The sequence below is a fragment of the Cucurbita pepo genome, chromosome 1, assembly GCF_057944985.1.
Source record: "Cucurbita pepo subsp. pepo isolate OVF chromosome 1, ASM5794498v1, whole genome shotgun sequence".
Classification (NCBI taxonomy): domain Eukaryota; kingdom Viridiplantae; phylum Streptophyta; class Magnoliopsida; order Cucurbitales; family Cucurbitaceae; genus Cucurbita; species Cucurbita pepo.
The window spans coordinates 132,867-157,803 of NC_141798.1; the positions used below are offsets into that span (position 1 = coordinate 132,867).

The 24,937-nt window shown below is 37.3% G+C and overlaps 6 protein-coding genes and 1 non-coding gene across 9 annotated transcripts; 2 read left to right on the plus strand and 5 right to left on the minus strand.

Moving 5' to 3' along the window:
* Positions 1-211: 211 nt before the first annotated feature.
* Positions 212-2,244, minus strand: LOC111776971 (uncharacterized). The gene is made up of 3 exons (XM_023656403.2): positions 1,514-2,244; positions 1,053-1,397; positions 212-944 (listed from the first exon to the last, which is right to left on the minus strand). Exons 1-3 carry the CDS (start codon positions 1,834-1,836, stop codon positions 395-397), a joined length of 1,218 nt encoding a protein of 405 aa, XP_023512171.1. The 5' UTR covers positions 1,837-2,244; the 3' UTR covers positions 212-394.
* A 157-nt stretch (positions 2,245-2,401) lies between these two features.
* Positions 2,402-3,914, minus strand: LOC111776980 (D-galacturonate reductase). The gene is made up of 4 exons (XM_023656412.2): positions 3,500-3,914; positions 3,181-3,424; positions 2,929-3,108; positions 2,402-2,855 (listed from the first exon to the last, which is right to left on the minus strand). Exons 1-4 carry the CDS (start codon positions 3,802-3,804, stop codon positions 2,643-2,645), a joined length of 942 nt encoding a protein of 313 aa, XP_023512180.2. The 5' UTR covers positions 3,805-3,914; the 3' UTR covers positions 2,402-2,642.
* Positions 3,915-5,322: 1,408 nt separating this feature from the next.
* On the plus strand, positions 5,323-7,557 carry LOC111797533 (folate synthesis bifunctional protein, mitochondrial). The gene is made up of 2 exons (XM_023680565.2): positions 5,323-5,483; positions 5,917-7,557. Exons 1-2 carry the CDS (start codon positions 5,429-5,431, stop codon positions 7,377-7,379), a joined length of 1,518 nt encoding a protein of 505 aa, XP_023536333.2. The 5' UTR covers positions 5,323-5,428; the 3' UTR covers positions 7,380-7,557.
* Positions 7,558-7,640: 83 nt separating this feature from the next.
* Positions 7,641-9,237, minus strand: LOC111797540 (putative clathrin assembly protein At1g25240). Its single transcript, XM_023680577.2, has 2 exons — positions 8,478-9,237; positions 7,641-8,367 (listed from the first exon to the last, which is right to left on the minus strand). Exons 1-2 carry the CDS (start codon positions 9,054-9,056, stop codon positions 7,846-7,848), a joined length of 1,101 nt encoding a protein of 366 aa, XP_023536345.2. The 5' UTR covers positions 9,057-9,237; the 3' UTR covers positions 7,641-7,845.
* A 153-nt stretch (positions 9,238-9,390) lies between these two features.
* On the minus strand, positions 9,391-12,836 carry AST91 (sulfate transporter 91). Of its 3 annotated transcripts, none has more exons than XM_023680548.2 (13): positions 12,420-12,833; positions 12,288-12,336; positions 11,981-12,188; positions 11,701-11,872; positions 11,327-11,392; positions 11,134-11,247; positions 10,938-11,054; positions 10,730-10,856; positions 10,360-10,646; positions 10,070-10,260; positions 9,874-9,962; positions 9,718-9,794; positions 9,391-9,649 (listed from the first exon to the last, which is right to left on the minus strand). In XM_023680548.2, the coding sequence occupies exons 1-13, from the start codon at positions 12,771-12,773 to the stop codon at positions 9,491-9,493; spliced, it is 2,010 nt and encodes a 669-aa protein (XP_023536316.2). In that variant the 5' UTR covers positions 12,774-12,833; the 3' UTR covers positions 9,391-9,490. The 3 variants fall into 3 exon arrangements, 2 of the variants coding, with proteins under 2 accessions (XP_023536316.2, XP_086975928.1); XM_087119802.1 differs by having other exon boundaries at positions 11,981-12,181; positions 12,420-12,491; XR_002815555.2 differs by lacking the exon at positions 9,391-9,649 and having other exon boundaries at positions 9,745-9,794; positions 10,374-10,646; positions 12,420-12,836.
* A 1,656-nt stretch (positions 12,837-14,492) lies between these two features.
* TRNAS-AGA (transfer RNA serine (anticodon AGA)) lies at positions 14,493-14,574 on the minus strand. The gene has a single exon. It is a non-coding gene; the product is annotated as a tRNA-Ser (tRNA).
* A 2,058-nt stretch (positions 14,575-16,632) lies between these two features.
* Positions 16,633-24,785, plus strand: LOC111780601 (SEC12-like protein 2). The gene is made up of 10 exons (XM_023661046.2): positions 16,633-17,021; positions 18,320-18,414; positions 18,727-18,877; positions 21,701-21,792; positions 21,889-21,982; positions 22,198-22,273; positions 22,351-22,471; positions 23,194-23,310; positions 23,396-23,463; positions 24,297-24,785. Exons 1-10 carry the CDS (start codon positions 16,719-16,721, stop codon positions 24,404-24,406), a joined length of 1,227 nt encoding a protein of 408 aa, XP_023516814.2. The 5' UTR covers positions 16,633-16,718; the 3' UTR covers positions 24,407-24,785.
* Positions 24,786-24,937: the final 152 nt, after the last annotated feature.

A 24,937-nucleotide genomic window follows, 5' to 3' on the forward strand; every position in this document is an offset into this window, starting at 1 on the left:
TGGTTTCCCCAAAAGTCAATCTTACTTATAAACCTATAATCAACCTCTTAGTTAGCCGATGTAGGATTTTTCTCCCAACCATCCTCAAAGCTAGAGGGACTTTGTAAAAGTTATTGTGCTAACCTACTTGAGTAAGGGCACTATTTGAAACTTATTTGAAACGAGGTATGTGTAGGTGGCTAGATGCATAAGTAGGTGCATTTGCATCGAGTTGGGACAATTGTCTTGGATATGCATGGATACTTCCTAAATTATTTAACTCAAATCTAAAAGATACAAAAGACTCGACTCTAAATTACATTTTAAATCTAAACATATTGCAGTAGTAAGTTTGGATAATGAAGTAGCATATGTTTTTTAAGATATTATGTTACAAATGAAGAATATTTAGTTGCTACTCCCATTTACATCTAAGGGTATGAGTGTGCCTGAAATTATATTTCCAAACCAAAACTCCATTCAATCTCCGAAGAACAAAGCTCTCCACCAACATATAAAGGCTAAATCTTCTCCACCCACTCTCACTTCTAATTTCTTCTACTTTCTCCACTCGCACTACTTTCTCTCCGCCGTTGTCGCCGAACCCACCCACCCAACCGCCCGCTTCTTGCACCCATTTCATCTTCTCTACCACCGCCACGCTTAGTCCCACGCTCATACCCTTCCTTCCGCCCTCCAAACGATTAGAAGCCTTGAACCAAACAAACCCCCCTTTTCCACGCTCATCTCCTTCCTCTCTCTCTGCTCCTCTCTCTGCCACCAACACCACCTCTCTAGCCACGTCCACGGCGACCGTCACGACCGAGCTGGGTTCACTGTTGGGGCTCTCACAAGAGAATATCTCTTCCCAGCATTGTTCTAGAGTGAGCGAGTAAAGTGGTGACACTTTCATTTGAGTTTTTATGCTGATTGAGTTCTCCCTCACAAAAACAAACGGGCAGAACCTATTTGAAATTTGATCATACAGGGATCATAGATTTGAAGAATCATATTGTATAATCAATCCAACAGAAATCAAGGGATCAAAGCAGAGAAGGAAAGAAGAGGGTTACCATTTCCCGACCACCACAGGGATAGAGCGAGCAGTAAAGATGGGGAAGTTAAAGTCGGGAAGAAGCTCTCTACGACAGGAGTCTAAGCCGAGAGCTTCCTCAAATGGAAGGTTCAAACTCGAGGATGAAGAAGAACGAAGTTTCCATCCTTTGGTTCTCAGAAACTTCGGCGGAACGCCGTCGGGAGCGACGGCCTGAGCGAAGAAACCACCGCCGTGGTAGCGGTGTATCTGAAACTGCTGGTAGATGTCTTTGAAGTTGAAGGGGGATGGGCTGTTGTCGCTCAAAACGTCCCCAAAGCAACAGGATGTTATGTCATCTTCTCTTGAGCATTTGAATGCTTTCCTAAAAGAAAGAAAGATAGATAGATAGATAGATAGAAGAATAAAAAGTACAGAGAGAAAAGAAAAGGAAAACAGAGTGAGTGAGTGAGTGAGTGAGTGAGTGAGTGAGTGAGTCACCCTTTATGCTTGCCTCCAGCTTTGATAATGTAATAGCGATTAGAAGAAAGAGGGCGATCAAGAACAGGGAGCAACCAAACTTTGGTGGAGTCAGTAGTTTGTTGATACTGAGAAGAGGTATGAAGAATGGTCAAAATTCTATCCTGTGGAAACGGCGGCTTCTTAATCCTCCTCCGCCTGCAAATCCCCCAACAGTACGAATCTTCAGCCTCCGCTTCTTCATCTTTCACCACAAAAAGCCCCGAAAACGGACTCTCCCCTGGCGGTATGGACAGGCTGCTCGGCGACTTTCTAAACAGGGAAAGAGGGCGACTCACCAGCATTGTGTTCGAGTAGTGTCACACATGAAGTGGAGAAGGGGTTGGATTTATGAGAGGGCGGGGGATTTTAGTTTCTTATGAATTAAGAAAAGAGGAGGGGGGGTTTTGGGTGGGTTTTGGGTGGGTTTTGAGATGAGAAATGGGGAGTTGAGATTTGGGATGATAAAGAAAGAAGGTATAATAATTAAAGGTGGAAGAGGATATGGATAAAGAACAGAGCACCCACTTAGCTTGTGTTTCGCACTTTTGACACGGCCGGCCATGTTTGGTTGTTTTAAGCCTCAAGGGGACTTCCCCCGTCTGCCCACTTTAATATACATAAACAGATTTGGACGTAAAGAGGTAAAGAAATGGAGATTCGCACAAATGGAGTGTGATATAATAATACCTACCAAAAACTGCATTCCAAACCAACCATTCTAATTTCTCCATATATTATTATATTACTATAAGATTATTTTAATTCTAAAATTTAAAACATTCAAAACTTATAATGCCAAATAGATCATTCAAACTACGTTGGAGAAAACGAAAAAAGAGTTATGATAACTATTTGTAAATTTATAAATAAAATAAGAGGCAAGAGGGTTTAAACTTGTATTTTAATTGAAATTCTTGATTATGAATCGTAAATTGATCCTTTTTACTTATGTGACGATCGTCGTGAATTCAGCTTAATGATAATTGACATGATTCTTAATTAAATATGTTGGGTAATTTGATTTGAAGAGAAGAAAAGGAGGTTATAAGATAGATTGAGAAGAGAGTCCATAGATTGAGTACAAATTAGGTAGGAGAAAATATATAGTTCAAAGCTCTGCGTCAAGGTCGAGTACCACGTCATGAGGCCCATAAATATTGGCGAACACAACAGCTTTGTGCTGAGGAAGTTGATCGATCTTAGCCGATTCCTCCTCGGTCAACGACCAGTCAAAGATGTCAATGTTCTGTCTCATTCTCTCCTTGTCGAAGCTCTTTGCCACTATGCTCACCCCTTTCTCATAAACCCATCTCAATGCAATCTATAATTTAATTACACAAAATAAATAAAGAAATAAATAAATAAATAAATAAATAATAATAAATTTCATTCACCTGAGCACTCGTTTTCCCCTTAAGCTTGGCTATTTCAGCTATAACATCAGAATCCACAATTTTATTATGGCCCCAGAATGTCCCGACGGCACCCAGAGGAGAATAGGCTGTTATATGAATGCCTTTCTGTTTACAAAACTCCCTTAGTTTGTTCTGATGCCAAAGTGGGCTCATCTCCACCTATTCACTTAACCTTCAATCAAATAACTATATGTACATACGTGTTTAAGAGGGTACGGAAGGAGGAGTTACTTGATTGATCACTGGGGGTATTTGGGCAAAGGAAAGCAGTTCTTGAAGCCTTCTGGGAGAGAAATTGCTGACGCCGATGGCTTTGGTGAGGCCCAGCCTTTGGCCTTCTTCCATTCCCTCCCAAACCCCTTTGAGATCCATCGCAAAAATGTCCTCCTTTGCGACTGGGATTCGACGCACTTGAGGATTCAGCTTCAATGGCATGTGGATCAGATACATGTCCACATACTCCAATCCCAAGTTCCTGTTGTTTTGTTTCGCCCAAGTTATTTGCATGCATCCGCATAAACACAAAGAAACAGAGAGCATCATTTGTTACCTGAGGCTGCCCCTAATCCCATCCACAACAACAGGCGGATCAGCAAAACCACAAGACAGCTTGGAGGTAATGAACAGCTCGTCTCTGGACTTTATAAGTCCAGCCTCCAACGCCTCCCTGATCCCCTCCCCAAGTGGTTTCTCCGTCCCGTACGAATACGACGTGTCGAAATGACGATACCCGGCCCGGATCGCCTCCACGATGGCGGTTCTCGTCGCCTCTGGTCCCGCTGCCGACATTGTCCCCATCCCCATCACCGGAATCAACTGCCCGTTGCTCAAACTTGCCATCGGAACCGTTGCCATTTCTAGCCACGCTTTGTGAAAGCCTCCTCCTCTTCACCTCATTTTATACTCAAACATGTAAGGCATGATTGTATTAATATTTTCATATAACCATTGATGAGGTATAAAAGAGGGTTGACTTTGATTGAGTATGATGATATAAATTTATAATACTATTCTATTAGGTTTCATTAACTCTGGTTAATTATTAAAAGGACAACCAAAGCAAACTCTAGTTGATTACCTACTTTACGTGAGATTATCATTCATTAAAACTTGTTTATTTTATGTTTGAGAATATTATATTACATTATACAGGTAGGATAATAGGCTGGCAGTTAGCCGTGAGAACCGATGTTTTTCATTTTGTATTATCGTGAACGGACTAACAAAATATCTTATTATTTCTTTGTTTGGGGAGCGCCAAACAAATATAAATATAAATCTGAATAATAAATTACAACATGTATGGCAACAGAGCAATAACAAAAAAAAAAAAAATATATATATATATATTAATTATTTAAATAAATAAATTCCAAAAAATGCATCAGCTTTAGGTTGTTAAGAGTTCAAAGATATAAATGTTAATAAATGATTTTTTGTTTTAAGAGTTTTAAAGTTGAGAGATGAAGTAGATTTTGGTTCTTCCGTCTTTCCAATTCTCTTAATTTATTTGCGTGGAGACAAATTTGGTTTAAACTTATATGATAAGAAACAAAAATAAATAAAGGTGGTTGTTGCATGCATTACACATAGTTTTCTCTCTTTAATGTTGTAACACCTCGCCCTAAAATTCTGACCAAAACTTGGAATATAGATTTGTCCTCTAATGTCTAGTATACATTCGTCACTTGATAGTCTTCCTAGCAACTTGCTACGTGTACACATTATCTATTTATCATAATTTATTTAGAAGAGTGAAGACGGTCTCCACCATCCAAGACAGTTTTTTAGTATATTTTATCCTCAATCACATTGTTTTTTTTTTTAACATTCATACAAGATCACCCAACATAAACTAAATACGTTTAATTTTAATTTTTTTTTATAATTGATCTATCAAAAAAGAGGTACACTTGACCGGCATAGATAATGATTATTAATTATTTTTAAATATTTTTTATCACCATATTCTGAAGACGAGCCTTGATTTTGTAAAATCATTTTAGTTTGACCAAGTTTTGTAATTAAGTTATTATTATTAATTTTGTATTTAAGGGTTAGGTGGGCTTAGTAATGTATTATTTAAAACCATAATTGAGACGTTTAAACCTTTGAGCAAAGAAGTGTGCATCTTAATAAATTTCAATCTATTTTCACTAATATAAAGTTTGGTAAACTTTGTGTTTCATTTCAATCTATTTTTATCTCCAAATCCATACGTCACGATGACTCATGAGGTATTAACTTTGGAAATCGAAACAAGACAAGAAAACTGGTTGGACCGGTTTGGTTCAACTAAACCACTCCCTTCAACCAACTAAACCCCACCCTTGATGAATTCTTCACCGTTTTTATTAAGGGCTCAAGGGCATAAAAGACATTCCCCCGTCCTCTTCCGATGCTGCCCTAATTCCTGGCGTATAAACTTGTTGGAACTGGAACACCGTAATTTTTGCTTCATTTTCTGGGCTTCTCGCAAATGAACATTTTGAAGCATCCAATTATCAGCAGGCGAGGATTCAGATATGGTGGAGGTACTGTATGTTCATCTCTAATTTTGAGACTCTGGTTTTTGGATTCTCGTTCAAATGTTAGACGCACATTCGTTTCTGTTCCCCCCTTTTTCTTTTCTGCTTACCTCATGTATTTGCTTGATCGACTTTTTTGGATTACAATGGTTTCAAAATAGAGTGAGGGGTTGGAGTAAGTAACTATTAGTTTTTGGATTCCTCTGTCCAGTCATTATGATGATTCAGTAGTCAAAATTGTTCAAATCCAGCAAAAGGATAGTTAATATGCTCCAAATGACTATGGAGAAACAATATTTTTTTTCTCTGGCTTCTTGATAAGTTCTACATTCTGCTGAGCCCTTTTTTTTTAGACTAAGAATTTAAGTAGTGAAAGAAAGCTCCTCCCGCTTGAATTAGCATCTCAGCTTGTTGCTGATGAACCATTTGTACATTGTAGCATTGCAAAGTTCGTTCGTTCATTCATCGCAAGACGCAGTGCTGGAAGTTTGTTCTCAAGAGCAAGAAATAGTGATTGCTTTAGGAAGCAATGTGGGTGATAGACTGCAGAATTTCAACGAAGCTTTGCAGTTGATGAAAAAGGCAGGGATACACATTACAAGACATGCTTGTTTGTATGAGACAGCACCTGCTTATGTCACTAATCAACCTCAATTTCTCAACTCCGCTGTTAGAGCTGTCACAAAGCTTGGACCACATGAACTACTGAGTGCAGTTAAGAACATAGAGAAACAGCTGGGTCGTACTGCTGGTATACGCTACGGCCCGAGGCCGATTGACTTAGATATCTTGTTGTATGGAAGATATAAAGTACACTCAGATACTCTCACTGTCCCTCATGAAAGAATCTGGGAAAGGCCGTTTGTGCTGGCTCCTTTGATTGATTTGCTGGGTTCAGATGTTGATACCGATGATGTTGCTTGCTGGCATTCTTTAGCTGCTGATCGTGGCGGGCTTTTTGAGTTATGGGAGAAAATGGGTGGTGAATCTCTTATTGGTAAAGAAGGAATGAGAAGGGTTTTGCCCATTGGAAACAACTTATGGGATTGGTCCTGCAAGACTTCCATCATGGGGGTTCTTAATTTGACACCTGACAGTTTTAGCGATGGTGGCAAGTTTCAACCTATTGAAGCTGCAGTTTCTCAGGTGCGTTCGATGGTTTCAGATGGTGCTGATATGATTGACATTGGTGCTCAGTCAACACGGCCCATGGCACCTATGATTTCTGTTGAAGAAGAATTGGATAGATTAGTTCCCGTTTTGGAAGCTGTTACAGGAATGCCAGAGATGAGTGGAAAGCTCATATCAGTGGATACGTTTTATTCAGAAGTCGCTTTGGAAGCTGTAAAGAGAGGGGCACATATTGTAAATGACGTATCAGCGGGCCAGTTGGATCCTCAAATGCACAGGGTTGTTGCTCAGCTTAAGGTGCCTTATATTGCAATGCACATGAGAGGAGATCCATCTACAATGCAAAACAATGAGAATTTACAGTATGATGATGTTTGCAATGAAATTGCCTCTGAGCTACACTCTAGGATTAGAGATGCAGAATTATCAGGCATCCCAGCTTGGAGGATAATTGTTGATCCTGGGATTGGATTCTCGAAGAACACAAAGCAAAACCTGGAAATTCTAGGAGGCGTACCAAAGATTCGAGCAGAAATTGCAAGGAGAAGCTTGGGATTGTCTCATGCTCCCATGTTGATTGGACCTTCGAGAAAGAAATTTCTCGGCGAAGTATGTTCGCAACCGATTGCAACGAAGCGAGATCCCGCTACAGTTGCTGCAGTTACCATAGGGGTTCTCGGTGGTGCAAACATAGCTAGAGTACATAACGTAAGAGATAATGTGGATGCAGTGAGGCTTTGTGATGCAATGCTGAAGGAGAAAACAAGCTGAAGCATGATTGTTTCTCGTTACACATCCTTTTCATTCTCATTTTTTTAATCAAATTATTATTTTTGGATAATTTGGTACACCGCTCATGCTTTTACTGCTAGCGTCACAAGGAATAAAATGAGTTACGCGATGCCCCCTTGAATAGTATTATCTCAAGTTATTGGTTGTCATTGATCCATCGGAAGATTGTCTGTCTCTCACTAGTGCCCCTAGGAGTATTTGTTTTCAAGGTTGCCTTTAAATATCATTTGAGTAGAAGTATTGGCACTCTAAATGTCTGTTGGAATATTATTATCTGAAAACTTAACCAACAAATACAATGACATCCATTCAAAGTAATGGAAGAACTAATATAAAGAGATTAGAGAAAGAGAGAGTATACACAACTTAGTTCCTCCTTTCTTTGGTAAAAGGGAATTATCTGGTAACTGACGAAGCATGTACATATCTGATAATTTCAAGAGGCCTAGAAAGTGATCAGGTCAGGTAAGTCTTGTTTATGTACTGGTTTAGAAACAAGGCTCAAATGGGAAGAAGAACAGCTTGCAAAAGGGGCTTGTAAAGTGGTTGATGAACAACAATCTGCATCAAATCTCTCCCATTTGTCTGTAATCACTGTCTTCAACCCCCTCTTTGATCCATTTCCAAGCTCGCTCCTCATCTCTCCTCCATTATCTTTCCCTTTTAAATTAAGGCTTCCATTGATAATTTTCTCAAGATCTTTGATATCTTCTTCTGGGATCTTCTCCAATTTTAGGCTCTGAGATGCATTCAAAACACCCATTTCTCTACATATCTCAAAGTATTGAGTCAAATCTTCTACGTGAGTTGCTGCTTTTTTGACAACTTGAAGTGCCAATGATGCTTCGGGTTTCGCTGGTGTCTCGTAAATGTTCAACAGAACTTGAGCAATTCCGTTGCAGATTTGGCTGTAAACGTCAAAAATCTCAAAGATGAGATTGTTCATGGCCTCCAAAACTAAGCCCCCCTGTTAGAATGTGATCAATGAAGAAGATTAATTTACCACATTTTTGGGTGGTTGATAGTTTAATATGGCATAATTGGAAGAAGGGGTGAAGTCAACAGAATTTAACGCACCTTCATATCCTCATCCAAGGGTCGAACTTGAAGCAACATATCCAACATGGACTGCCAAGTTTGAAGCTTAATCAACTCATCCAACAATAGCGGCTTCAACCCTTTCTTCGCATTCTTGGCTTCAGAAGAAATAAGCGAGGACTTCTGATCCAGATATGCGTAATAGCTCCTGACGAAGGCGTTATAACCCCAAGTCTTGGATGAATTGGAATGGGCATCTTCGAAGGCAGAGAGATCGAAAGGCAGACGGCCCATGCGCTGGACGGAGGGAATTTGGCAACAAAAAACGCCATGGATGAGCATAAGACCCTTTAGAGCGACAACCCAGCTTCGTGTCTTCTCCATACGGGAGGAGAGGCCCAAGGCGAGAGGCTTGAGGTAGACGGGAGAGGTTCGGATCCATTGAAAGACGCGGCGGGCATTGGCGTAGTCTATTTTAGCACCGTCATGGCTGGTGGCTCGGATGATGGCAGCCTCGAGGTCGGGGTGGCGGTAGGGCGTGCGGGGTGAAAGGGTGGCCAGCCAAATGCTGTTTCGGTCCTTGATTGCTCCGGCAGTCCTGCGCCATAGCTTCATCATCTGGGCGAGGAGACAGCAGTGGCGGCAAAGGGGAGGGGGTTTCGGATGTAATTTTGAAGGAAGGAATTGCTATTTTAGTTGTGGGTTTGCGGGATGAAGAAGCGTTCAACGCAGGAATAATGAATGGTTGGGGGTAATGTGCATGCGGGAAAATAGATACTAATAATAATAATAGTTCATTTCTTTCTTCACAAACCTCCCATTTGCAATCACTAATTAATTTTATCTTCTATCAATAATCCTTATCATATATTATAAATTCTAATTAGGAAAAAATATAAAACCTTTTTTTTTTTTTCTTTTATACCCATTTGGACGTGGAGAGGAAAACACAAACATTCAGGTTATGGTATTGTTGTTGTGTTGTACCTAGCTATTTGAAAGTATAGCAAAGGCGACACAAATAAAAGAGAGTAATCGTGATTGATTGGTTCCTATATAGTAGTTGAGCATTGTCCCTTCATTGTTGCTGATAGCGAAGCAACCGCCTCTCCCACTGTCAAGTACACATTATTTGGCCTCAAAATCTCTCCATTTTCATCTGCTTTTTGCAACTTTTCCAACACTTCACCCAATGGATTCACCAACACAAGCTGTATGAATGGATGAGAAGTTATATTATCGAAAGTAGTGACCGAGATGAAGTAGTGAAGGTACTTGCCTCAACATCCTTCTTTTCCAATGCTCTTCTTAGATCCTTGAAGAGCAGGACTCCACTGGTGTCTATACCACTCACGGCTGCAACAACAATTTACAATTTAACTTTACATCATCCACCTCCATATTCTTCAACACAAAATAGAATTACTTAGCTCACCTGACAATTCTAAAACAACAAACTGCAGGCCACCGCCCTCCTTCTTCACGTCATCCTCAGCTTCATACTCTTCTATCCATCTCAAAATCCTTCACAAACCAAAGGGCCAAATGGAGAGATGAGTATTATATATATTTAGGCTTCCTTCCTTCCTTCCTTAACATAGGATTTGAATGTGAGGGGTTATAAGAAGAACCTTTCGTTGAGATATGTAGCGTTGGCAAAGTTGATTGGAGCTTCAATGCCCAAGATGAGGAAACCTCGGACGCTCATTGCATCCTTGTAATGGTGAAGGTTTCTGTATATGTCTGTTCCAGGTATGTTCCCCAACATCACTGTTTTTGGCCTTGTGATTTGCAGGATGATTTTGAAAATGGATATGCCAACCTGATCGATCATCCAGACCCCAAATGGATTTTTAGATAGATATCAATTTTATTTTTGTATTACTAACACAAGTGAGTGAGTTTTAAGAGGAGAAGTTACAGCAATGGCGAGACCGTGTTGAACAGAGATGAGAATGACGCCGAAGAAGGCACAGAGCATGACAACAAAGTCGAACTTATCCACCTTCCAAATGGCGTAGGCGGCGGGGACGTCGATGAGGCCAATGACGGCGGTGACGATGATGGCGGCCAGCACCAGATTGGGCGTGTACTGAAACAGAGGCATCAGAAACAGGAGCGTGACCATTATTGTGACGGACATTATGATGTTAGACACGGCGGTTTTGGCCCCCGCGTTATGGTTCACCGCGGACCTGGAGAAGGCGCCTACAAATGAAATGCACCACCTGAGTCGATTCGATTCCATTGCATTAAAGAAAACAAAGTGGAGATTTAGGGATAAAACAAACCTGTGGTGACATAGCAAGAAGTGAAAGAGCCGAGGACGTTCATGAGGCCGATGGCGATCATTTCCTTGTTGCCGTCCACGCGGTAGTCTTTTATAGCTGCAAATGTCCGACCCACGGCTATTCCTTCCTGCATATATGTGTATATATATTTAAGGGAAGGCGAAAATGAAACAATGATTGCGGGAAGCGAATGTTGTAAGGTGCAGACCGTGAGCGAGATGATGCCGGTGACGAGGCCAGTCTTAATAACAAGGGGGAGATGGGAGTGTTGGAAACGGAGCATGTTCCATGAAGGTGGGTTCAAGCCTTGTTGCAATTTCCCAATCTGAAACAATTCCCCAATTGCCCATCATTATTATTCTAAGACACAATTTCCCAATTAAGTTTTCTGAACTCCAACTTACTGTGCTGATGCCATGGCCATCGGCCTTGAATGCAAACACCAATATGGTTGAAAGAATGACAGACACTAGAGGAGCTCCGGCTGATATCCAGAACAGCTTCGGCTTTCTTATGCTCTGTATGTAATTATTTTAATTTGAAGTTATTGTTAAATAATGGGAGGAGGAGAGAAGAAAAGAGGAGAGAGAAAAGTACAATGTGTCTTGTGATTAGAAGGAAGAGAAGGAAACAAAAGCCCATCAGTATAGTCTGCCACGACCACTGCACACAAATACCAACAAACAAAACAAAACAAAACAAAACAAAACAAAAGGTCACCAACTTTTTCATTATTGTTTATTTAATTCTTCTTTTTGCTTTTTTTTTTTTTTTTTTTTTTGCGGTCGGAGATTTTAAATTTATTTCTAATAATTAATCTCTAATAATTAACGTGATTACCAAAAGAATCAGTGTTAAGCTTTTACATGTGATCCATGTACATATGTTTGTTGTCTCTACCCATGTCTGCGTTCTCTTATATTCTTTTTTTAAAAAAAGAAAAAAGAAAAAAAGAAAAAAAAGAGTTATACCTCGTGAGTGTGATGAAAAACTGAGGTCAAAACAGGAAGCAAACCCATCTGTTTGGTGAAATGGGTAATTCCAAGCAAGCCTTTAAGCTGCTGCAGAGACACAATAATGGCCGCCCCCGCCATGAACCCAATCAAAGTCGCCTTGGACAGAAAATCGATTATGAACCCAAGTCTGCATGCATGCCAAGAAAAGAAAAGTAGTAGATTTTTTTTTTTTTTTTTTTTTTTTTAATAATAACAATAATTGGATTAATTAAGAAGCCCATATGTGTATTATGACCTTAGGAAGCCGAGGGAGGCCTGGAAGAGGCCGGCGAAGAAGGTGGAGGTGAAGGCGAGTTGGAGAAAGAGTATGGGATGTTTGAGGGGGGACACTTCTTGCCTCAGCATGGATCCCAGTATTAGCGATGCTATTGATACAGGCCCAACCGCCAGGTCTCTTGAGCTTCCAAGAACAGCATACACCAGTGGTGGAACAAAGCTTGAATCTTCCATTAAAATTTAACCACAAATAAATGCTTCAAATCTCTACTTGCAACAAACATGTGATGGAAACAAACACAAAGAAGAGAAAAGAAAACACTCACAAAGCCCAACAATGGGAGGCAGATTAGCAAGCTTAGCGTAGCTAATACCCTGAAAACAGAACATAACAAAACAAAACAAAAATAACCTTATAATCAATCCAGCTTATAATTAATCTCGATCCAAACTCACACCTGAGGGATGGCCAAGCTTGCAATGGTGAGGCCAGCGACAACATCAGATTTGAAGAGCCTGAGATTATAATGAGGCCCCCATTCAAGAATCGGGAAAATATACTGAGCCCCGATCACCCATTTCCTCGCCGGAGACTGCCCTTTGAACTGCCGAAGAGGGTCATCGGGGAAAAACGTCTCCTTCAGCCGGTTGCCTAGCCTCTGCAACCCGCTTCTGTGCGGAGGGGGAACCACGGGATGAACTATGTCCACACAGTGCTCCGCCGCCGGACCACTCCTGGCATTGCTATTGCTATTGCTATTGCTATTATTATTATTACTGTTGTCGGGGTCGCCCATTTTGGACTTGCTCATAATAATTCAGCCTTAGGTAGGTTCCTTGTTTCAGAACAATGGGGGGTTGCCTTGCCTTGCCTTGCCTTTATATTGCCCTACTTTATTCATATATATATACATAGATGATTGGTCTTTTGGGGGCTCCGACCTTATCACAATTGAATCATTGGTCATAATAGAATGTGATGTGATGCACTACTTTTCTTCAACTAATAATGGAGTTTCAATTTATCCTCCTCCTCCTCCTCATAATCTTCTAAATTAATTAAATTAAATTAATTTAATTAAATAAAGTTGAGCGCATTAAATATATAAATAAGTAAGCGACAACATCTTCCTTAACATTGTACATTTTATGTTAAAAAATAAAAATAAAAATAAAATTTGTTTGCATTCTTAAAGAGATTCTACTCTTATCTTGATCAATCATTTTTGTTTGTTTCGGAGTATACTACGTATTAAATTATGGATCAATGGAGTTTACCACCTTTACTACAAGTTAGTCACGCACGTAATAGGTTGTTCCATATGTCAATTGTCTGTATCGAATTAGATTAGATGAAATGAGAAAAAGAATAATAGGGCATCTAGATTCTCTATTTCTAGTCTTCTTATTTAATGTAAATTTAATGTAATAAAGTGGAAGACAAAAAAAAAAAAAAAAAAAAAAAAAAAAAAAAGTTATTACTTCTACAAATGTAGCAGCAAATGTCATACATCAATAAATAATACAAAAGATATGATTTCAACGTGAAGAAAAAACTTTAGAGGAAAAAGAAGAGGAAGAAAGAAAAAGGAAGTCCCAAAATGATTTTAAATGCTTTTGTCTAAAATTAAAAATTAAAGATCATTGGTTACCTTTCATTTCATCCTACTTTCTCTTTACCTTTACCACGCATATTCCTTCTATTATTCTTTTCCATTCTTTTCCTACTTTTTCATATTAACCGTTTTAATATGTTACTTATTTTAACCGCTTTATGTTGTTTAAACACGTTCATAAAGGGAAGGTTTCCACGCCCTTATAAATAATGTTTTGTTTTCCTCTCGAACTAACCAATCGTGAGATCTCATCACTTTTATTCTCCAAATCTATTTTATAATGACCAAATTGAAGAGCACCCCACGTAGCATCATGAAAATCGGAAACATGCAGAAATTAGAACCACACAAAAATACACAAAAATACTTGTCTGGTGGTTGCCAAATTTAAGTACCAATCTTGGTTGGTCAAGGAATATGGCCCAACACATTATCATATAAAAATAGATCACGCAACTTACTTAATTTATGTATAATAAAAAAAAAATGTTAAATTTAAATGAACCTTTTGAAATATTATTTTTTTAAAAAATTATAAATAACAAAGCTAATATATTTTTTAAAATTGAAAAAAATCATATATAATAATCTTGAGAGGAAAAAAGGATAATTATTTATTACGGAAAATTTGGTGGGGGAAATAAAGAAATAGTTAAATAAAAAAAGGTGAAAATGTGTTGGAGAAGACATTAACTTTTTTTCAAAATATATAATAATCTTCTATTTCATTGGATTCCATCATAAATGGAAATAAGTGGCCAAATTAATATCTATATTACGCTAAATAAAAATATTAACTAAACTTCAAACCAATTCCTGGTTACACTTGTTTTAGGTTGTTGGGTGATGACGGAACGTGGTGGGAAGACAATGGCTACATAATAGAATAAATGAATAAATGAAAAGGACAAAAAACGTGAGCGGCAGGATTCGAACCTGCGCGGGCAGAGCCCACATGATTTCTAGTCATGCCCGATAACCACTCCGGCACGCCCACCTGTTGTTAGTTTTCGGAAAAAACACGTATATATCCAAGTATAAATAAAATGGATCAAAACATATAAAATGAAGTCTCATTTTTATATTAAAAAAAAAAGATTCTGGAATCTTGGGTGGGGCCCGGTGCTGTACAAAACAGATCACGAAGATTAGTGCGGAATCTTGGAGGAAGCGACTCTATGACATTCGCACTTCATTTATTTTATTATTTCTTTTCTTAATGAAATTAAAACTAAAAGTTCCATTTTTTTTTTCTTAAACAAAGATCAATTGAAACTTTCTACTACCTTGATTTATTTTAAAATTAACATGCATGACTTTATTTAAATTAAATTAATTAATAATAATACGTTTTAAAAATTTAATAAGACCGACGGAATTCACAAACCTTTAGTCAAAGAATGTTAAAAAACTTTATTTGACCTTTCACGGAGGATTCAGCTGGAAGATATGGGCTTTATATATAGACTAATCAACAAAAAAAGAAATATACTAATTTATTCACGAGAATTTATGGTATTGTTTTTTCCTTTTTTGTCTTAGAATAATTAAGAGTATAATATTTATAAGTTTAATTTTTTAAAAAATAAATAAAAAATAAATGATAATCCGGTTGGAAGGGTTTAGAGTGAGTGGGGGGGTGGGGAAGGGCATTATTTTTTTGGGTAATAATACAGCCACTTGATGAAATTCACATGTCAATAAAAACAATCTACTTTTTTTTTTTTTCTTTTTTTTTTCTTTTTTTTGTTTTGTTTTGTTTTGAATATATATATATATATATATATATATATATATATATATATATATATAAACAAAGGCATTATAATACTAAAACCATAAAACATATTTTTGTTTCAATTATCTCGACTTCCCCATCTTCTCTTCCATATGACAGCTTTTTTAGATATATTTGTTTCAAAGTTTGATTAGGAAGGAATATAATCTTCTTTCCTTATTTTTATAATCAACTTTTTGTTTAATGCTTTTCTAATATATTTTTATTTAATAAAAGAATAGAAAAAAAAAAAATAATAATAATAATAAAAAAGAGGTATTTATGGTATTATGGTCCAAAAGCATTCAGGGAAACCTTTTTTTTTTTTTAAAGAAAAAAAGAAGAAGGGCATTGAGCACTATGTTTAGTGAAGGGATGGGCTTCAGAATGTGAACCATAAAATAAAATAGTTGGGGGAAATAGGGTCTGGATAAAGCCGAAATGTTGAAAAAGAGAAGGCTTCCGTGACTGGGGCATTGTTTGGTTCAGATCATTTGAGGCATACACCCACTATGCATGCTTTTGGCATACTACTAACACAACTTACAACTTGGAGGTGAGGTGTTTTTTTTCACTCTCTTTTTCATTATCTTTCTTCTTTCCATATGCACTTTTCTCGCCTCTCTTCCAAACCTTGGGACCCCTTCCACCATCATTAGTGGAACCTTTTTCCCATTATGTGATGATGCTTCCACCCGCATTGCCCATCCATCAACCTAATCATCCATATTTATGCAAACCGAAAGGTTTAGTGATATCGATATCAACCACCAATCACTATCCTTGGTGGAAGGCTATCTATGAGGGATAACGATGCCTCCATCTCCAATGTCTATCTACTAAGAAACATAAAACCAGAAGTAGAAATGTTACTACACCATTCTTTTAAGTGTAAGGAATCAAAATCATAACAATCTAACTACACAACTTTGTCTTGTTTTGTCGGAAAAAAAGTGAAACAGTTGTACATGTTTTGTAAAATGAGAAAAAGGTTGATGTAAGAAGAAGTAATTTTTTGTTTTTTTGTAAATACTTTTGATGACTTATAGGTTTGATTTAAGTAGCTGTTGGTTATGGGTTTAATGTTGTGGAGGTTATAATCTTAAATACACAAACTTTTAGGTTACATTTTAAAAGTTATATAAATCCATCTTTACTTTTAGGTTACATTTTAAGATCTAATTTCATAATTTTGATACAAGTTGAAAAAGTCAAAATTGGATTAAAAAAAAAAAAAAAGAAAAGAAAAGAAAAGAAAAGATTTAAAAAGAAAAGGCGGAAGGAGACTAGATTCGCGCTAAATTTGTAGCAAATCAGACACAACGGAAGCAGAGGGCAGAGAGACAAAGCTTCGAGGGAGATAAATGGAAACCCCCGATCCTTCCAATTCCCGCAAGTACGGCGTCCCTTTCTACGCAGCCGCTTGGCTGCCTTTCACTTCTCTCAACTCCCACCAGGAACCTCCACAATCTGAAAATGATCATCCAGATCAGTCCAATGATGCTCACATTTCCGCCAACCACAAATCTCCTCCATCTCACCCAACCGCCGCACTTAATTACTACATAGCCGCTGCTGGCGGTGGCGGAGAAGGTCGGAGTGGAATTTCCAATGCCCTCCTACTCGCTTATTTCGATTTCGAATCCCGCTCTCTCTCTGATCAGCCTGTAAATTCTTTCTCTCCCTTCCTACTCTTCGCTCATTATCTATCGTGTTCTTGCTTTCTCGAATTTTTCTTTTCCTGGAATGTTTGCGTTATTTTCTTTTAGGTCTGTGCTATTAAGTGGAGCACAAAATGTTACTACTTCAATAGGTTGTACAACTGTGTTCTTGAGTTCCAATGTGAAGCAGAAACGGGATGAATTATGAACTTTTTTCTAACGTTCATTTTCTTGCTCATTAGGCGCTATACACTACTTCCTTTAAATTTATGATCTTGTTTGGTATGTTTTCTGGCGATTGCTTTTCACGAGTATATCCAAGTATGCATAGGACAAGATTTGAGAATCTAAGGGGTCGCTTGCGTACATTGATTTTTCCTACCTCAATATGATTCGGCAGCATATTTGGCCTATATTTTAGAAGAAATCTGGTCAAGATAGTTATCGATGGTTTCCTAACCAATATGATCGAGAATTTTCACCCTAAACAAGTAGGAGATTCTTATGCGCGGAGGCGGTAGAATTTTCAGTTTCTAACTAGCCGAATCCTTTTTGTTGATGTAGTGGAAAACCATGAAGCTATTCCTAAAAACTCATGTAAGATGTGGGGAACCAAATATCAGAAAGTGGTTACTCAGTGTCGAATCTTATACTGGGAGCTATCAGTACTTGTGATAAGATAATGAGAAAGCTTTGGAGTGTGTTATGTTTAAGTTAGCTTTGGAGTGTGCTGGCTAGGTCAACTATGTATTTGTGAGTATCGGAGATTCAGTTTGATTTATCGAGCTTAATTCAATTCAACCAATCATGTCCTTTTCATGGAGCAACAAAGGAGAATTTAAAACATATACTCTCCACTAGGAGGATAGAGATTGCCACCCTCACATGATGTTGAACTATAAGTAAAGGAGAACATATGAACCATTTTAATCATAGTTTGTGTTATGGGTTTGCATTTATTAACTACAGTCATCCAAAACCCTTGGAAATATAATCTCATAGTTCTGTTGAGAGGGTCATTCTTGCTCACAATGATCTTATGCCAAAGAATTTCATCTTCAATAAAAAATCTGCACCATTTAGTCAACTTTGGAGGACTTTTCATATCCCCTCTTTAGTTTGTTCTAATTCATAAAGTTTCATAATTTTCTAGATTTATCTGGATCATGTAGAAAGCTTTTTCCTTGGTAACTTTTAGCAATATTTTTGTGCTATCTTTTGGTATCACTTACGCAATTCTCATGGAACTGCTTCTCAGTTTCATTTTCTATCATTGTGCATTCATTAGTAATCTATCTTTCCAGGTTGCAAAATATGGTACTGGTTCTGATTTGCCTTACAGAATGGCTGTTCATCCAGCTGGAGATGGAATTATATGTTCTTTGCCAAAAAGTTGCAGGTATACCATACAAATTGATATAAACCGAAAATGAGGCTAATTAGTTCTTTCTCGGACGAACCTATGGGCAGCTTAAATCTTAAATTACTAATAACTATTTTAGGTAGGCATGTATGATGTATGTCAGAAAAATAAAGTTGCAATAATTTGATATGTTAGTCGAAGTTTTTGTTAAGAGAAGTTATTGTCCTATACTATTTAACTACAGTGTAGAGTCATACCCTGTGGTTAATTTGATTGAGGCATCTATTGTATCATGGTGTAACTTGAGAAGTGTCAATTTGTAACTAATATTGTGCTTTCCTTATTCAGCTTGTTTAAATTGGATACCAAAAAGGACGCTGGAGACAATAAACTTGGGCTAAAACTCTCTCAGGAGGTGCTCAGCCAGTTGGAAGATGTTGGACTACAATTAGCTTTGGCATTTAATAATGAGGGCTCTTTGCTTGCTACAGGTGGTGAGGTAGGAATTTTTTCTATTTGGTTGATTTTCTTGGAAAGGAAATGATGTAGTAGGATAGGTTAATCTTGTATAATTTGGACAATTCCTTGATTAACCCTCTTTTTAACTATCCTTTTTTATTTTTCGTTCTAGTTTCCTCCCTAAATCCCTATAAATGGAGGGCTTCTCTTATGTTATCGACACACTTTCATCCATAATGAAGATTTAGAGATTGATTCTTAGAGAATTCTCTCCTTAGTCTCGTTAGGCTAAAATTGGTATCAGAGCAATCACTTGGGTAAAATGTTGGCTCTTGTCGGTGGAAGACCTGGTGTTGACACCAATTGCAAGAGGGAACTTTTGAACCTTTGAGAGTATTATTTTTCAAAAAAAAGAGAAGAAACTTCAAAAACGTTCAAAAAATTGCAAAGATTTAAAAATTTACAACAAAAGAAAGGTGACGAAAGGAAGATACAACAACTTGTATATGCAAGAAAACCATAAATACACTAAAAAACAGTGCTGTTATTATGATTCAAGTAATTTTATTCAAGTGGTTCAGAAGAGGAATTTCAGCCTAGCAACCTCACCATGTTCGATTTTTTCAAAGAATCCTATGAAGATCTATATTAAAATCTTGATTCTAGCAATTCTAGTTATTCCAAAGAAGATTTTGATGTAATTTGGAACATAACCAAGTCCAGACAATGCAAAGAAAGTGCTCAACAATTTAACCAAACTAGTCCTTCAAGAATTTGATGTGAGAGTTGAGACTCCTCTGATTATTTAGTTAGCGATTCAGAATATGAAGGAAAATATGGCGAATATTGTCGATTACAAAGCTTTCAAAGGAACCGAAAGAAAATAAAGAGTTTATCAAAAAGATGCCCAACAATTTGGTCAAATGGTTTATCAAAACAAGGTAAAAGGAGTTGCGAAAGAGTTTGAAAGAACAACAACACAATATGGGGACTCAAAAGAGAGTTTGAGGCACTGGAATGAGTGGGAGTTGATACCCATCCGAAGTTGTGAAATCGCAGATGAAAATTATCCTTTCACAAGGCACGAAACCTCTATGAAATTGCAGTCAAAGTATGCCAAACCCTAAGAAAATTCCATGTTGAAGAAGAAAGGACGCGTCATCATTGCAAACTTGGCGAAAGTTGTGTTTTTTTTATTCAAGATCCGCTCAACCCAACCTATGAGGGTGGTTTTTCATTATGTTCTTAGGAATAAACAGAACTTTCGTTCCAACATTCTTCCACGATGCTTCCATTGTTGCACCATTCCTCATTCAAGTTCCTCCCAAACCTTGCATTGTACTGTCTTTCAAATTTGTTTGATGCGTATTACTTGCATGGTAACATCCAGAATCAATCAACAATGGAAGAACCATAAATTAGAGAACTGTTGCCAAACCAAGAAAAAGCTGTTATAGCAAGAACTTTCGAAATGAGAATGGCCATTGAACAACGAATCTCATGGGTTAATTGGTGATATGTGGTACAGCTGGAAATTCTATTCAAGATCTTGATTGGGGTGAATTGATTGAAATACAAGGAATTTCTTTTCTTGGTCCCAATGATTTCTACCCAGAGGAACACCATCAGATAAGTTCAAATGATTTAGAGGATGAATTTCTTTTAAATTTTGTTACATATTTTGATGTAGATGAAGTTTTATTCTGTTATGGGTTGGAAAATTATCAAATTAATACCCATGAAGTTGACTTTGAGGAAAATCCTGTTGAAACCTGTGAGTTTAACGTTGGAAAAATTTACAGGAAGCCAATATGATTGCATTTGGAACATAAGGAGGATTTTTAAGAAAATTTCATCACACATCTAATTCTACGTTGTTACGTGATGGTATTAAGCTTGAGGAGCAATTATTGAATTGAAAACCTCAAATTCTTGGAGAGGACATATTGGTAAAAAGTTGCTGCCATTGGGGAGGAAGTTAAAGAACCAAGATTTTCTTCTTTAGTTTGGCTGACGAATCAAGTAGGTTTAAAGAAAACATACGACAAATTTCAAATGTCTGCTCCTTGGCAAATTATTTTTGTGAACAAGTTTGTGTATTTGGAGGAATTCCGGTACCCCAAGCAGCTGATTCAAGAATAATTTTTCATGATGATAAGCAGTGACCACCTGGGTCTGCTTTATTGGCATGTTGCTGAATTTAGAAAGCAAATTTCAGTTGGAGTATTGTGCAACCATCGCGTTTCCCTTTTGTTTGTTTCATCCTGTTTTAAGTCTCGATTTAAAACTCGAGGACGAATTGTTTTCAGAAGGGATAGAATTGATGTAGTAGGATTAGGTTAATCTTGGAGTAATTCCTTGATTAATCCTCTTTTAACTATCCTTTTTTATTCTTGGATTTTAGTTTGCTCTCTAAATCCCTATAAATAAAGGGTTTCTCTCATGCATTCGACACACTTTCATCCCTCATAAAAGTTTAGAGATTGATTCGTAGAGAATTCTCTTCCGTCTCTTTAGGCTACACTAACTTTGCATAGCCGTACATAATTTAAAATGAGAGGAGGAGGCAAGGTATCTCTCAAAGAAGCCAAATGGAGCTCACGAAATTCTATAACTTACGAACCTAGAATGTTAATAGCTTATGCATTTCTTCAAGTGGCACGCAGGCTGCAACTGTATACTTTCTCTTTATTGATTATAAGTGTTCATTCATTTTTCTTTTCTATAGCTTCATATATGTTCCGTTATTTTGTCGTTTTTTTGCATCTATTTCATTGCTTGCATATGTTAAAATGCTGAATGGTGTTTTAGTATTATTTAGATGTAGCTTGTACTATTATTCTCTGATTTTAATGCAGTACAGGATGGAAATTTAAGGGTCTTCAAGTGGCCTAGCTTGGACATTATTCTCAATGAGCCCAGTGCCCATTCTAGTGTGAAGGACTTGGATTTCAGGTCTGCAACGTTATTATGATACAAGTATTTTATTTGTCTATGAAAACTTCTTTTTGCGATGAAGTTATGGTGATAGGTGTTGTTTTATTTTTGCAGTTATGATGGTAAATATCTGGTCTCCTTAGGTGGCCCTTGTAGAGTGTGGGATGTGACTTCATCAAGTGTAGTAACTTCTCTTACAAAAGAAAATGTAAGCAAATAGTTGTTTTATTATTTTGAAGATGTAGTGACTTTTATGATGTATTATAGGTGCTTGCATCTATGTTTGAAGAAGTTCTTTACGGTATGCCCAGGATATTTGGACCCCTATGGGTGTAGATGTCATCTCATGCCTCAACCACCCTGACAATATTTACAACTCTTATTTCTCTTTATTCTGATTTAAGGACTTGGTGCGGTTTGTAGGATGAGGTTTTTATCTCATGTAGATTTTCAATGGCCATTGATGGAAATATGGTTTTATATACTGCTGCAGTGACTGGTAAAGAATTTCTTCTGACTTGTGTTTGCACGATAATCCTACTGTTATCTAATCTTGTTGAGGATTGTGTTGAATAGGCAGAGGTGGAAGCATTATAACCTGGAATGCAACCACGTGGAGGAGGGTAGCCTCAAAGCTCATTACTCGTGATAATATTACTGCATTCAATGTTTCGACTAATGGAAAACTCCTTGCCTGGTAATAAAATAAAGGGATTTTTTTTTCTCTTGAAAGTGATCTGCTATTTTGACACTCAAAACACTTTAGTCGTGCCTCCTATTTTAATGCCCGTGTTTAGAAAATATCAGATGCCATTAAATAAGAAGTGAAATACCAGCTACCAAGGTGTTCTACCTTTTAGGCTGTTCTATGTCATGTTGCCCATGATTTGCCTGGGCCTTCGTTTAGCTGCAATGTGATATTGGTTACTTAACCGGGTCCGATTATTGAGAGAATAAGACCTATTAAGTGGTTGGAAGAAAACACTCCTCTTTATGCATGGTATATCTTCAAAATTTCAATTCTCCTCCCCCTCTGTCTGTCTCGTCGGTTCATACTTCAGGCTTTCAATAGGTTATTGCCAACTTACTCGGTTACTTTTTCTTTTATTAAATCTCATCTTACCTTTGTGTTTATCAGAAAAATATATTCATGGTTAATTATTTTGAACTGTTTGTCCCTTGTGGAAGTCCAAAAGGTTATCACAAATGAGATCAAGTTGAGACTAAAAAATTGTTTCTGATAGTCCTTTCAACATTATGCCTCGAATAGTAATTTTTCTGTTCCAAATAAACAAAGGAACGTTTTTTCTGTTATTACCCTAGTGGCTTGGCTACCCTTGAATATGCATTACTTTTATATCTGAAAGTGTTGTATTTTAATACATTTGACTAACAGTTTCTGCTTCATTATTGGTGTAGTGGCACAACTCAGGGTGATGTTCTGGTCATAAATTCAACCAGCATGCGAGTTCAACAGATAGTTAAAAAGGCACACCTTGGTTTTGTAACTGCACTGAGCTTTTCTCGCGATTCAAGGTTTTAATCCAATATATCCATTTAACATGATAAGATATCATCATACTTATATCGATTACCAAGGATATTATTCTTCTGAGTACAGGGCTTTGGCTTCCGCATCAATGGACTCGAGTGCTAGGGTGACTGTAATTGAAGAGAAACAGAAAAAAGGTACTTATATCCTTGCTTTCTACTCTGATAATTCAAGTGTATACCATTTCATTTCCGCCATTTGTAAATTGTCACCTCACTGCTCTTGACCTTTATGGACTAGATAAAGAATGATATCTAACCCCACTGCACAATCACTAATATCAGGCTTGTTTAGATACAGCGTGATTTGTTTGAAGGATTTTATGTTGATTGTTCTGGTCGGTCACGGTTGTTAATGGGTCAAGGTACAATGTGCTTGACGTTGCAGATGTGGAACTATTTAACTTAAAAATATTATTAGAAAAAAGTCTGTTTTCTCAAATGTTCTCTCATTTAACTGAAAATGACACAAGGAATAAGAAGAGAGTGATTGAAAAGGGGGAATTGAGATGGCTAGGTGCCTTTAGTGGAGCTGTCTCACCTATTAGGGGGAATTGAGATGGCTAGGTGCTTATTAGTGGAGCTGTCTCACCCTTGTCTACTCCCCACTCCTCCTCCTCTGTGCACCTTCAGTTTTTTTTTTTGTTAGCGAAGGCACTGTCGTGAAGTACTGATTTTGACATTCAAGTTGTCGGCTTTTAGTAATTAGTTACATTGGCTTGTATGTCTATTAACATTGAACTTGGGAAAATGTTATTCATTCATGGTGTATTCAGCAAATGGAGTAAAGGTAATTAGTGAGAAGTCCCAACTTCATATATTGCGTTTTAACCTAAACTTGATATTTAATTTATGTAGTACAATGACTTGTACATAAGAGTAAAAATTTGCACATCGTTAATAAACTAAATTAATCTATAAGCCAACTGAAGCCAGAGGTATCACTAAACCACGATTGATTTTCCCTGCAGGAATGAGCTTGTGGGTCATCATATTCATCTTGCTTATCGCCATTGCTGCATATTTTATCAATGCTGAAATTCTCAAGCTTGAGCTTCCCAGCTTTTCCCATAGTAAATGAAAATCGAGCGATCAAGAAACTTCCATACTCACACAATTTGAATTGGTACTCTAATTTCATCTTCATTAGTATTTATTATATTCAAATTCAAATAAGCAGTGTTCTAATTCTATGTCATAGGTAAAATTCCTTCATTTCTGTTAATGTTCAAAATTGACATCTTCCTGCACCTACTCTCTTAAGTTGGTCGCTTTTCTAATCTTTCCCCTCTCCAACATTAAATAGTGTAATTCACATCCTATGAATATGATTTTTGGATGCTTGTCAAAAGAAATGAATGTGGCTGTCATAAGGATTATCCATAAACTACAAGGTTACTTTCTTCAACCTTACTATGTAATTTTTTATTTCTTTCTAAATCTGGGTGTACATGGTTTAATATCTTTGCTTTTCTTTTAACCAATTGGAAGTGTATTTTGTAAATCTCATAAACATAGGACCCAAAAATTTTAAGAATAAGCTTTGGTATGTATTTCACAACGCTTCTATATGCTATGGGAGACATTGAGAGCTTTACAGGCATGTGACAAT